The 14,583-nt window shown below is 38.9% G+C and overlaps 1 protein-coding gene across 1 annotated transcript; it reads left to right on the top strand.

Annotated features, from left to right (window-relative positions):
* Nucleotides 1-726: 726 nt before the first annotated feature.
* Nucleotides 727-11,886, top strand: pygma (phosphorylase, glycogen, muscle A). Its single transcript, XM_026328186.1, has 20 exons — nucleotides 727-969; nucleotides 2,994-3,095; nucleotides 3,215-3,293; nucleotides 3,436-3,539; nucleotides 3,789-3,920; nucleotides 4,016-4,127; nucleotides 4,227-4,309; nucleotides 5,337-5,480; nucleotides 5,697-5,789; nucleotides 6,086-6,232; nucleotides 6,926-7,089; nucleotides 7,283-7,397; nucleotides 7,494-7,595; nucleotides 7,963-8,110; nucleotides 8,193-8,251; nucleotides 8,362-8,503; nucleotides 8,697-8,904; nucleotides 10,739-10,873; nucleotides 11,098-11,164; nucleotides 11,335-11,886. Exons 1-20 carry the CDS (start codon nucleotides 727-729, stop codon nucleotides 11,482-11,484), a joined length of 2,529 nt encoding a protein of 842 aa, XP_026183971.1. The 3' UTR covers nucleotides 11,485-11,886.
* Nucleotides 11,887-14,583: the final 2,697 nt, after the last annotated feature.

Genomic DNA, 14,583 nt, shown 5'->3' with positions numbered 1-14,583 from the left:
TTATCCTCACTGTTTCTCCTGCAGCATCAGAACACACGCTACACAGTACAGGGGAGTCATTACACACTGAAAAATATGACTAGACAAAGGTAATTTTCAGATTTTATCAAGGTATTACTATTATTATTATGATAATGAAGAAGTATGAATCATTCATGCCATTCAGTGTTGTCAGCTTTGTGAAAGTCACATTGATCTTTTATCCGAAATACAAGCATGACAGAAAGTACACAGAAAATAGTCCCTCACTTTTCTGAGTAGGAACATTGCTCATACTGTTTTAATCAGACTGACTAAAAATGATCACTTAGTTTTGAACTGTTTATATCAAAGAAAACTCAAAAATACCTAGAACCCAATGAAACATTATTATTGCCTTATTTATAATAGCTACACAGTAAATGAAGTCGCCTCCTCTGAGATCCTGTGTATTGCTGCCAGTGTCACAGATCCAAGATGCCCCCCTTAGTTATTCATCTGTGATGTAACTGAAAAGTTACGACCTCTATCCTCATCCTTTGCTCCACCCTTTCCCCTACCTAATATATACAATCTGCCTGTCCCTCTACTTAATATTCATATTTGCACCTTTAAAATGCTGAACCTGAGCCTGTGGTGGTTGGTGACTCTCTTGCTGTCTGTCTGGGCCTGGTGGTGTGTCCCTGCTGTCTTACTGTTTACATTCTTGCAAAGTCAGAGCCCTGAGCTGCTACAACTTGTGCCGCCATGTCTAAACCCTTGTCTGACCATGATAGAAGGAAACAGATTTCAGTGCGAGGCCTCGCCGGTGTTGAAAACGTCGCAGAACTGAAGCAAACCTTCAACAGGCATCTCCACTTTACACTGGTCAAGGACAGAAATGTGGCTGCCACAAGGGATTACTACTTTGCTCTTGCCCACACTGTGCGGGAACACTTGATTGGCAGGTGGATCAGAACCCAGCAGCACTACTATGAGAAGGATCCCAAAGTAAGTTCAGGTCATAAAAGCACCAAAGAGACCAGATTTGCACTGCCATGTATTTCCTTAAATGAAAGGCAGCATTTATTTAAATGGCTGTGATGGTATAAACAGTGTCACATCTTGTATTTGCATAGAGGAAAACTGGCAGCCATGTTTGTTTAAAGAACTGCTTCACACCCTCAGGACATTTAGTATATTACATTGCAGTTAGTGTTTTCATTAGCATTTTGTGCCATAATATTGAAAGTAGAGGAAAGCAATTAAGTAAATTTACTTAAGTACAATGTTTATGGATTTGTCCTTTACTTGAGCATTTCCATTTATACTAAACTACAATTCAGAGGAAAATATTGTACTTTCTGCTCCTCTACACACACATTTATTCGACACAGCATTTGATATGATTATGTTCTAAATTTTAAATAAAAAAAATCATATATTTACAAAATGCTGCTAAAGATCACAGCATCTTTATCAACTATTCATAATTTTTAGCATAATAAATACTTTTACATTTCATACTTTTATGTACATTTTGAAGGAAAAAAAAAAAAAACCTTCTTCCACCACTGTAAGCTTTGGCTTTATATTCCTTCATACTGTACATCTAAATGCTGGATGTCAGGGTAATGCCAAGTCATGACATTTAAACTTCTTAGGACTCTGCTGGTATGATGCCTTTCTTACAGTGTGTTGAAACATTAAACCTCTCCATGACCTTCTGTTACCATCCTGTCTGACCATACAGAACATAGCCTTTGCTCATGTCATATGAGCACATGCCTGTGAGGGCATCTGAGTTCATATAAATGCAAGAAGCTCCTGCTCTTCCGCTGCAGTGTTATTAACCAAGCGGTTCCACTGATTGCAAAGCACGCCACATTATTGCTTGAAAATGTCACACAAAACTTTCAGTAATTACAATACAGAAAAAGGGGCTTGGAAGCTGAGTGAAGCTCATCTCCAGCTGCATCTGCTTAGTGAGGACAAAAAATGCTCCTTGCATGACCATCAATCCTCTTTATTCTTCCAGATAAAGGGAATAATCTTTCATTTCTTAGCATCAGAAGGAAATACAGGGTGATTGTTCTGTTAAACGTGTTAAGATCAGTAGTGACCAGTTGCTTTTCACATTAAACTTGGTTGGTTTCCAAAACTGTTTAAGGAGATGTTGATGCAACCTCTAAGTCAAAAACCATCTGACCTCCAAGCTGTATCACTTTGTTGCGCTGCACTACACTGAAAGGTCAAAGGTGAATCTTTAAAGGTCTAAGTAGAAACCTGAAAGAGGGAGGACAACCAAGATCACGTACTGCAAAGCTACTGTTACAACAGTGAGACTCATTTTTCACATTGCAAATATGCATTTGTGATTAAAAAAAAAAAAGAAGCTAATCAGCATAATGAGATGAAACAAAGACTGATGTCAGATAAGATTTGGAACATACAGTCATATATAATTCAAGAGATCCTGCATGCTGCTCAGTGATATGGCTCTGTCAGTTGTTTTCTTTATTATTTTACACATCTATCTGAGCCATTTCTCCCTCCACTCTAGACCTGGATTCACAATGAAAGGGTATCAGACTTCGGCTGACCTTTACAGCGACCTCTACAGGAGCTATTTTTGCCTGATCCAAAATGTTGGTGTTATGCAATACCCAAAGCAATCTGTCCCCCACACTCTTCTCTCTCTTGCCTTTCCTTCTCAGCTTGTGGCCACCCCTCCATGTAAGAGGAGGGAAAAAAAAAAAAAAACACTAAATGCCAAAGGCTAAACATAGGCTCAGGTGGCACATTTCTATGCACTCCCAATGATGAAGCAAAATCAGAAAAGTTGAAGGTTTCCTGCCTTCTTGGGTGGATGTTACTGTGACATTTAGTGTACGAGTTCATGTGCCCAAAATGCAACTGTGGAGACCTAATTATATAATGCTGCAATATTATCTTTGCTATTGTTCATATGACAATTTCTGGATATTGATTTAGTAAGATATTGAATAGTTTGCCCTCTTTTATTCAAACTGCAGCGCGTGTACTACATCTCCCTTGAGTTCTACATGGGCCGCACCCTCCAAAACACCATGGTGAACCTCGCACTGGAGAATGCCTGTGACGAGGCCATGTACCAGGTAATTTATTCCTCCTGTAAGTGTAAAATGTCCTTTTCTAATTACTGATAAAAAAAATGGGCAAAAGTCTCAGAATCACTACTTTTGTAGTCTAAGTTGTATTCTGGTGTCTTCTGTAGATCGGTCTGGACATGGAGGAGCTGGAGGACATGGAGGAGGATGCTGGTTTGGGTAATGGTGGCCTGGGCCGCCTTGCTGGTGGGCATCTTTTCAGCCTTCATATATGATGAATTCTAAGAGTTTTTACTCCTGTTGACTGATTTTAATGATTAATCATTTATATAACAACCAGACCAAAGGTTCATCTGTTTTCCCTCCATGTTTTGTTTCTGGATTTTAGCCTGTTTCCTTGACTCCATGGCTTCACTTGGTATGGCTGCCTATGGTTATGGTATTCGCTATGAATTCGGCATCTTCAATCAGAAAATTGCCAGTGGCTGGCAGGTTAGAAATGGTCCACTTCCAGGCTTCTTGCTGTCATCATATTTCTTTATATCATGCTGCTTCAGCACGTAAACACTGTATAGCAGCAAATGATGCTTTTTTTTTTTGCCTCAAATCACCTGCTGGATAAAATTTCTTTATCATCATCATGACTGGATGTCCTTTACCATTTTATGTGTCTGACTCTGCTCAGAAAGCCACTCACCTAAGTGTTTTTCCAAATGGATAAAAATGTATATCCTTTTCAAGGTTGAAGAGGCTGATGATTGGCTGCGTTACGGCAACCCTTGGGAGAAGGCGCGTCCTGAGTACATGCGTCCGGTGCATTTCTATGGCAAGACTGAGCATCACCCTGATGGTGTCAAATGGGTTGACACACAGGTGAAAACATCATGTAAAGTAAATGCAGATGAAAGATGCTTTCTGAGATGATATCTGTTTCAAACCTCTGTGTCTTTCTGTGATGCCATTTGCAGGTAGTGTTAGCTCTGCCATATGACACCCCTGTCCCTGGCTACAGAAATAATTACGTTAACACCATGAGGCTGTGGTCCGCAAAGGCACCCTGCGAGTTTAACCTCAAAGACTGTATGTGTCTGACAGAGATATAAAATCATACAAAAACAATCAAATGAAAATGAGCTTGAATTAAAAGAGTCAATGTCTTTTTTTCTCTCTTCCTTACAGTCAATATCGGTGGCTACATTCAGGCTGTATTGGATAGAAACTTGGCTGAGAACATCTCCCGTGTGCTGTATCCCAATGACAACGTAAGAATATATGAGTAAATTACCTTTTAATCTACCAGATCTGCACATGTAAACCTTGATTACACTCCTGGCTCCTGTGTGACTTTATGGGGCTTATCTTAATTCCATTGGGAAATGGATTTTCATAATCTGGACCCCAGCTAGTGCCCCTTGCCTTCAGTTAGTCATAGTGTGCTCTTTCAGCTTCATCTGAACCTGTTCTTACTGTATATCTGACTTAAAACCTGACTATCATGTGCTGACTCCCTGAAGGCTCCAAAAGGAGGATTTAGGCGTTAACCATCTCTAGCTTGAGCTGCAGGAAATTTGATGTCACATCTGGTAATTTATGTCTGCAGAAGTGAGAACAGAAACTATGGTGGACCTGATATTCCAGCATTGTTTCACCTCAGTGTTATGCTGCCCTTCTATCAGGTTGTGTATTTCTATTAACAATATAGAAGCACTGAAGCATCAGCCGACTAAATAATAACTTGAAAAATTGAAAATAGCTCCAGTTTCTCCGATGTGATTATTTATCTCAGTTTCATAGTATTGGTAATCGAAAACCTTTGCGCTATTTGGCATGTGCAATAAATAAGTAGGATGAATACATCACATTTGGGTTTGGTAACTTATCTGATTATTGGTGATATTTTCTTTAAATTTGTCTTTAAAAAAAAAAAAACACCAAAATTTGATGCAAAACTGACAGTAAAAACATTGCTATAAACAAATTAGTGGATACTTGTTCAAGTGCATTAAAATTATGAGTTTAAACATAAATGGTTTTTCTGAAAATAAAAAGAATGTTTAAGGATGCTCAGCTTCAAACACCTCCCAGGAATATTAGAAACAGAGCTACTGCAGCTGTGCTATCCCCCTTTTTTTTGTTGCATCATGCTTGGCTAATAAATTTTACTAAAATGAATTTCAGCTGCATATCAGTGAATCACTCTCTAATATGCAAAAAGCTATGTTTAATGAATAAAAAGCTATTCATGTTTGCCTTCTGAAGAGAAACAGACAAATATGTCTTTATCCTCAGTTCTTTGAAGGAAAGGAACTCCGTCTGAAGCAAGAATACTTTGTGGTGTCTGCCACCCTGCAAGACATCATCCGCCGCTTCAAGGTCTCTAAGTTTGGCTCCAGGGAGATTGCACGCACAGACTTCAGCAAGCTGCCTGACAAGGTGAAGTGAAAAACTCAACAAAATAGTTTCTGTCAAAAATGAAAAGATTTCCCCCTGACGTTCTCTCCGTACCTTTGTTAAATTGCTTCTGTCAGTGTTGCTGAAGAGGCTGTGGGTGGGTTTTATTGTATCTTAGGAGAATAGTTTAAATGAACAAAGCACCGTATCTTGTGTTCTGATTCTGAATTGACATTTAATAATGTTCAATATATTCAGGTTGCCATCCAGCTGAATGACACTCACCCATCCATGGCTATTCCTGAGCTGATGAGGGTTCTGGTTGATATCGAGAAGCTTTCATGGGATAACGTGAGGAAGAACAACTGACATATGAGCAAAACTGAAATTTAATTTGAATTGAAGATGTCCCAACTACATTGCACTTTTCTTGCTTGTTTCATTCTAAATGTTTCTGATATAGAGATCATCATTTCATTGAGAAATGATATGACAAAATTATTATTTACAGTGTTTCTCAAATCTTTTGTTGCCATAATGTCTTTGACAAATATATATACAGTAAATATCTACATCACTGGTCAAATGTTTGGACACACTTTCCCGTTAAATTAAATGTGCATATATTATCTCCTGCTGGTGTTCAGGCTTGGGACATCTGTGTGCGCACCTGTGCCTACACCAATCACACCGTCCTTCCCGAAGCATTGGAGCGCTGGCCAGTTGACCTGTTTGCTCATCTGCTTCCTCGTCACCTCGAAATCATCTATGAGATCAACCGCCGCCACCTGGAGGTGAGTACTGTGGATTGCAACACGTTTCCAGCTCCATGTCTTTATGGCTCCTCCACATATGAAGTATACACACACACCCACACACACACACACACACACACACACACACACACACACACACACACACATTATCTGTGTTCCCTGTGGTTAAGTCCCTATAGAGTAATAAAATCTTCCCATAGGGTATTGTTCTATTATCTCTAATTTAATCGGTCTGGTTGAATAAAGGCCACTTGTTTATGGAAAGTTGGTCAATTTGGGTGAGGACCTGTACAGAGTAAACTTTAAAAACAAACTGAAATTTAAAGGCTAAGAAAGCAGAAAGCATTTCCAATTTTTGATCTTTTTTTTCAGATTGTAAATGGATATTTTTAGATTGCCACTGTGGAAAGAGGCAACAGAAAAATCTATGAAGATGCCAGGAATTACTTTGAACAATGTATGCTAAATGTGGCAATGCAAAAGTGCAAAATAATATTTGGTGCTTTTAAACATCGTCTGTCAGAATTAAGTTACATGAACTCCCACGTTGCTGCAAGGTTTAATGAATTTTATCTATCATTTACTCTTCTCACTGAACTGATGTTTTAAAATAGCCTATGTTGACCTACTTTAATATGTGTAATTATAATTATGAGTCAGCAAGTAAAATAAAAATTACAAATTCTGAGTTAATTTGTGCTAATATTGCAGAAAGTTGCTGCTAAGTTCCCTGGTGATCATGATCGTCTGCGCCGTATGTCTCTCATTGAGGAAGGCGGACAGAAGAGGATCAACATGGCACATTTGTGCATTGTGGGATCCCATGCTGTCAATGGTGTGGCCCAGATACACTCTGACATCCTCAAAGCTACAGTGTATGTCCCTAAAATAGCCACTTGGCCAAAAATAACAATGATAATAATAATTAGGACTAAACACGCAGTAGGTGTATGCGTAGTATATATAGTAGTATGGATATCATAAATCTTTAGCCTCTGTGGGTTTGTCAGCTGCGGCATCATCTGCGTGTGCTGATATACTGCATGCGGTGCTACTCTCCACCTGCAGTTTCAAGGACTTCTATGAAATGGAGCCACACAAATTCCAAAACAAGACCAATGGCATCACTCCTCGCCGCTGGCTGGTTATGTGCAACCCTGGGTTGGCTGAGGTCATAGCAGAGGTCAGTGGTGTTTTAGACTTGAATAACTGAAAAACGGCTATTTAACTTACACCTTGAAACTGAAACATGTGTTTTGTCTTGATTTTTGTTGATCAGAGGATTGGTGAGGACTTCATTCGTGACCTCAGCCAGCTGAAGGTTCTTCGCAAGTACGTCAATGATGAGGCTTTCATTCGTGATGTGGCCAAAGTGAAGCAGGTAAAGTAAATTATGGATTATTTTCTCTCAACTGTGCAGTTAATTTGTCAATCTGAAATAAATATTTTACCTTATAAAGTCCATGCTACAACACAGCAACTGTTCTCAAATTGCCAACCTCTAAAGGTGTTTGTTCCTGTGCCATCAATCTCAAAGCCTCCATTAACACTTTTTTATTGCAATCTCTGCACCAATGTGGCCAGACTACTATATATGAAAGTTTAGGAGTGTGTGGCACTTGACACATGTTCCATCTTTTTTATGTTGTATCTGATTGTGCTATTAGAGTATTGTTTTTACATCTGGACGCTGCACAGACAACCACACAAGCTGAAGATGTAACAGAATCAATGTTGCGATCATGTAGGAAAACAAGCTGAAGTTCTCTGTGCACTTGGAGGAGCACTACAAAGTGAAGATCAACCCCAACTCCATGTTCGACATTCAAGTCAAGAGAATCCATGAATACAAGAGACAGCTGCTGAACTGCCTGCACATCATCACCTACTATAACCGTGAGTACATTAGGGCATTTTTCGATTGTGTCAGAACACAAATGCCTGATTTTTTTTTTCATTCTCTTCATATTTCTGCCAGGCATCAAGAGGGAGCCTAACAAGCACTGGACCCCAAGAACTGTTATGATTGGAGGAAAGGTTTGTAGTTTCACAGCACACAACTGGCTTAAAAAAAACAAAACAAACAACCCTGACAATTCAAGTTAAATTCAGCAAACATTATTTATCTAACAGCCCATTTTTTGCAGGCTGCTCCTGGATACCACACTGCCAAGATGATTATCCGCCTTATCACAGCTATTGGTGACGTGGTCAACAATGATCCTGTGATTGGTGATCGTCTCAAAGTCATCTTTTTGGAGAACTACAGAGTCACACTGGCAGAGAAAGGTAATTACCAAATCACTGTCCTGTTGCCATGCTTTTGCCTATTGCCACCCCTTTGTCTGTTCTCATGCATATCATCTTATTCATTTCTTCCTCTGCACATGTCCCCGGTCAGGAGCTTTGATACAAAGCATAAAAAACAAGCATAAAATGAAATGCTGATTAGAGTCATTAACCTTCTACTGTCATCTTCCAGTCATCCCTGCAGCTGACCTGTCAGAGCAGATCTCCACAGCTGGCACTGAGGCCTCTGGCACTGGCAACATGAAGTTCATGTTGAACGGCGCCCTAACCATTGGTACCATGGATGGAGCCAATGTTGAGATGGCCGAGGAGGCCGGAGAGGATAACCTTTTCATCTTTGGCATGAGGGTGGATGACGTTGAAGCACTTGACAAGAAAGGGTAAAAAAAAAAAAAAAAAAAAAAAGAACCCTAATCTCTCCAAATGCATTTTCTCTAACTCGAATATGTTTTCTTCTGTTCACCTTGGGATAATATTAAAAAAAATGACAAGCTCAGAATGAAGACCCAAGTGCAAACATAAAATCAAGCAGACATGCTGGAAGATGCAGCTAAGCAGTTTATAAATAACATAAAAGCAAGACTTACTCAGTATCCAGGCTAGTAACGCCAGTCAGGGAAAAACAGGAGGTGATGCCAGAGTCCACGTGGAGGACAGAAACCAAGCAGTGAAAGGTGAAAGCATAGTCCAAAAGTCAGCAATCAATACAAATGAAGTGAAATACAGGGTGAAAGAAAACAGGCAGGCAACTTGAACATTATGGCTACACGGGCATGACAGACAATCCAGCAGAGAACAAGGGGAAATGACTGGTATACACAAGGGAGATGCTGAGAAAAGTGGAAAAAAGTTTGTGCAGTTGAGCAGAGTCAGGTGACTGAGAAAAAAAGAGCATGTGAAATAGTCTGAGGACATCTAGAGGCTGGATGGGAGAATGATAGGTCCAAAAAAAAAAAGTAGAAAATAATATAATAGGAAAACTATAACAGATATTCTTCACCACACAGTTTTCACACTGATTTTAAAAAATCTACAGCTATTCCCAAAAATTCCCAAAATATTTTTCCACAAATACAAAAATAAGCCGTCTTTTTATTTGTGCCACAATATGAAATATTGTATATAACATTGTGTTACCTGTTATCAGATCCTTTTAGTAAAAAACCTTAGAGTCCAGCTGTCCAGAATACTTGCTACCAAAGCAGTCTGCTACATACATTCCAGTTCAGCAGCTTTGCAGTCTCTCACAGGTTTTTGTAATGATCTGTCTTTCACTCTGCCTTATCAATGCTCCCAGATCCTGTCCATGCAAGCTGAGGTTTTCCACACAATAAGGTGCTGGCACCTCGGTGTAGACTCGCTAGTCCTTCATAAATTTGCCTGGAACTAATTAATGGCATATGCACAGAACACGGAATATACAGCTTATTTGGAGTATTATTTAAAATGCCATTTCTTAGAAGACCATCATCTTTGTCTCAAAAGTCTGTTCATGGTCTGCGAATAACCTCTTGTACACACATCCAGTTGTCGTCTGCATGCCAGCTCCAGAGTGCGATAGCCTGTCATGGTGCCAGTATTCATTGTGCTGATAGTCAGGTGGTTCTCAATGAGGCTGAGTGTCTTTTGGAGACCATGGGTAGTTAGGAAGTGCTTCCTTTTGAAGAGACATCTTGCAGTCTGTAAAATATGCATAAATTACACAAGATTATTTCTGCAAAGACCACATATTTGCATATCATATACTTGATATGGAAAAGGCAGCCCTTTAAGTTCAGCTTTTTGTGCTGCCTGGAATGAAAAGACTATAAGACCATCATTAACTTGTTAGGCCTTAAATGGCTCTTTAGGATTTATAAAGCACATCATAAACAATCTTTAGAGATTATCAGCTGGTGACATTCTCAGAAATGATAAATCATCTCACTCTTAAAACCTTGTGGTAACATTCAACAATCACTGGCTCCTCAAAGCAGCTGAGGAGCTCAAATAAAGCTAACTGATACCTACAAGGCAGAGCAGACTATATAAATGGTAGCAAAGTGCGACCAGTTTGAAATTACCAGTGACCAAAATGTCTTTAATAATCACGAGTTAAAGAGAAATATAAAAGTTAACACAACATCTGGAAAACCAAGATAAGGTTCAGAAAAAGCTGCACAACACGTGTTTCAGTTTCGCTGAATGTGTTTATTTATTTTCGGTCCTGCTCAGATACCACGCTGCAGAGTACTACAACCACCTGCCTGAGCTGAAACAGGCTATTGACCAGATTGCTGGAGGCTTCTTTAGCCCAAAGCAGCCTGACCTGTTTAAAGAAATTGTCAACATGCTGATGCATCATGACAGGTAAAGGCACATCTAACATCAGCAGCCCGAGGCACACACATGCATACACACATACAAATAAGAATGTGTATAAACTTGCATGCTGGTACAAAAAAATTTTAAAAACCCAAACAAAACAATTCAGTCTGTCACGTACACACCAATGTTCAGTAACACACATATATGTGTCCACATTATGCTATATATTTGTTTTATGTACCTGTTTTCACTAATTTTCTGCACAGATTTAAGGTCTTTGCTGACTATGAAGACTATATTAAATGCCAGGAGAAAGTCAATGATCTTTACAAGGTATGTTCATTTAAAAAAGGCTCATAAAGCTGTTTTTTGCATTTATATTGGTATGATTTTAATTTGGATGGTTGTATTATGAGCGTCACGGCAATGGAGGCAGACTTGAAGCTAATGATCTTATTAATTACTGATCTTTTTCATCTTCCGTCAATGATTTTCATCCTCAGAACCCCAGGGAATGGACCAAGAAGGTGATCTACAACATTGCTGGATGCGGCAAGTTCTCCAGTGATCGCACCATTGCCCAGTATGCCCGTGAGATTTGGGGTGTGGAGCCCACACTGGAGAAACTCCCAAACCCTGATGACAAGCATTAATCTGTCCACATGCCCCCACTTTCCCCGCTTGTATTACACCACCTTCACCTTAACTTACATGGTAGATACTGCATGTCTGGTAAAAGCCCCAATAAACCTTTGTCCACAGGCATTGGCATTGAAAGCTCTCTGAATCATGTAACTGTGTCTAAAACAAACTACTGTACTGGCTAAGTTTATATTTTTCATACCTCTGTGTTTACAATATCCTGGTTACAGACCGGTATAATAAAACCATTATCATTGGGGATGCAGAAATAGCTATTTAACTGTCATGAAGTGGATAAAAGAACTGTGTGGGCTTTGCAAATTTAATGGTGATCTTTTTTTTTACTAAAAAATATAAACTCTTATATTTCCACTCAGACCCATTCTGAATAAAATTTGTCTTAAATATCACAACTGGGGTGACTTTTTTCTGCTATATTTCCATATCATTCACTAGTGTATTGCATTTTGATGCAAAAATACTTATTATTAGGCAATAACTGTATTTTTAAACTTTACACTCAAGAAATTGCCATTAAAATTATGCCCTAAAAAGATTGTCAGTCTGTTATGATAAAACATCTTCTTGGTATTGTTTGACTGTTCCACTGTTTTGGAAACAAATCGAAAAAGGGGTTTACCCGGGGTCATTAGGCTTCAGTGTGAGGACAGTGAACTTCAGGATGGTAACTCTGCAGAGAATCAGATCTGGTTTGTGAGACAGAAACATAAAAAGGCCAACTCACTACAAAAACATAAGCATAGACAACAACAAAAAAAAAACCTACCATGGCTCTTACCCTAGCAAGCGTGATTGGTCTTTTCCTTTAGCAAAGAGAAGAGAGTGCAATGATATTGTAAGGAAGTAAAGATTTTGATCAAAAAACACAGCAGAGGAAATAATACGGCCCATCAGAGGTTCAGTTAGATGATTGTAAAATAATATTCTCAATCTTCCACAAGATTTAAAGTCTAATGTGTAATTCGAAGAAACAGTGACAAAGGGGAGGGAAGGGTTTTTGAGAGTATTCTGTGTGTCAAACTAAACCCATTAGTGCTGTCAACATCTTATTACCATCGATCCTGCTTTTTGATAGAGATCTATAAAGTTGAAAAACAACTTACTATTGTTTTTGACCAGGGCAACAACAAAAAAAAAAAAAAGAGGCATAAGATGGCTCAATAAGCACATGACCCCGCTGATTAAAACATCAGCACGAGGCACAGAGCAGCAGCAGACAGGACTTTAGCACTGTGTCAGTGAGGGTAGCATTCTTATCTACTGGTCAGAAGATACTGCTGATTCACTGGGATATGGTAATATCAGTCTGTCAGACCTTAATGTCTTCTATTATGGTGTATTCCTGATAAAGCAACAGTGTCTTGTTAGGGTACATTCACCAGTAACTTTTTTTGGAAGCAAAGTATCACAACATCACCATAAAACAGAAACTTTGTGTGTGTAGCAATGTCCTAATGAATTTTTTCAGTAGGGCCCCATTGTGACATGCGTGTTAGACTATGCAATCACTTCTGAGTGAGATACTCATTGTTAATAAAAAAACATTTACAGAACATAATTTATTGTTCATGGATCATGGGAATTTATGGTACACTTGAAGCTGGGGTAGTGAAGACCGTCTTCTCTTTTTCTGATGTTACTGATGTGTGACCAATGTTAATAAAATGCATAAAAACCAATCATTTAGCATTTCAATTAATAGGAAAATATTCCCTCAGTAGTATTGTGCCAAGCTCAATTATGTGAGGCACAGCTGACAGTTTTGCTCTATTCATTCATTCTTTTTTCTACTCATTACATTTATCATTTGGATAAATTGGGGCTGTAATTTTTAAAATGGACATCTTCAAGACATACGCTGTTGCTCACTACTTTGTCATCATACAGTTTATCCAGTGATGCCTTTGCCTTTCTTGATGGGGCCATATATTCCCACTGAACAAATGATACTATTAAACTATGAAACCCTCCCCCTGGACAGAGCTAATGGGTAGCATGTCCTTCGCTGTCATCTTTCTGATGAGGGCCATTGTTTGCTCTGCATGTTAATCATCAAACTTTTTTCATTGGGTGACAAAGCAGTTTGGCCGCAGCCTGACTTTCTGCAGGACCCTTCGCCTTCAAATGGCTGTGCATAGTTGTGACATGCCAACTTCACCAGGCAGCGTTTGAACTACTTGTTTCTGCTGTTTGTATTTGGCGCCATAGTAAAATGATAGACTGAACTTGTTATTGAGTTATTTCCAGATGTCCAATTCAAATCTTGTAATCCTAGTCCTTCATGTCAATAATGGTTAGTTCCATATATATTCTTGCCTATTAGTTTTTTCTTTTTTTTAAATTTATGTTGTTCTTATTGATGAACAGTAACCTGTTGTGGCTCTAATTTAAATTATGTATAATTATGTGTATTACTTTGTGTGGTGTGCATTACTGTAGTATTCTGGCCTGGTGCTCCTTGGAAAATAGTTTCTAATTTCAATGGGACTTACTGTACCTAATTAAATAAGAGTTAAATAAACATAATAATAATAAAAAACGGCAAAACTATTATTGACTGATATATTCAACTTTTTTAAATTCAATGATTCCCAGCACAGCCTCAGTCAAAGCATTGAGGAGACAACAGGAGACTGGCTGTTACACCAGGAGAGCAACCTGACAACATGGCCTGTTCCCCCTTTGTCCCAGGTGGAACAGGAAGTCACCTACACAGAGGCCAAAACACAATGATTTTAACCCTCTGGGGTCTAAGGGTGTTTTGGGGCCCTGGACAGGTTTTGTCATGCCCTGACATTTGTGCTTTTTCCAGTTGCTTTTAAACATATTAATGGCTAATTAATGGATACCAGTGTCTGACAGCAGTGCTTGGGCTAATAAATATGGGAATTCTTTGGCTACTGTTTTCTATATGTTCATGTTGACCACAATATAATTATTTATAATCAATGTTGAGAGGGACACATCTGGAAAAAGGTCAGGAAGAAGTCCCCTAATTACAAATATTTCCACAGATGAAGTTGTTTTTAAATCCATGCAGACAAAAGAGGCCAAAACTCCTCTAATGAGTGAACGTGATGTTAAAAGAG

The sequence above is a fragment of the Mastacembelus armatus genome, chromosome 14, assembly GCF_900324485.2.
Source record: "Mastacembelus armatus chromosome 14, fMasArm1.2, whole genome shotgun sequence".
In the NCBI taxonomy this organism is placed as follows: Eukaryota; Metazoa; Chordata; class Actinopteri; order Synbranchiformes; family Mastacembelidae; genus Mastacembelus; species Mastacembelus armatus.
This window is presented reverse-complemented; position numbering and strand designations above follow the sequence as displayed.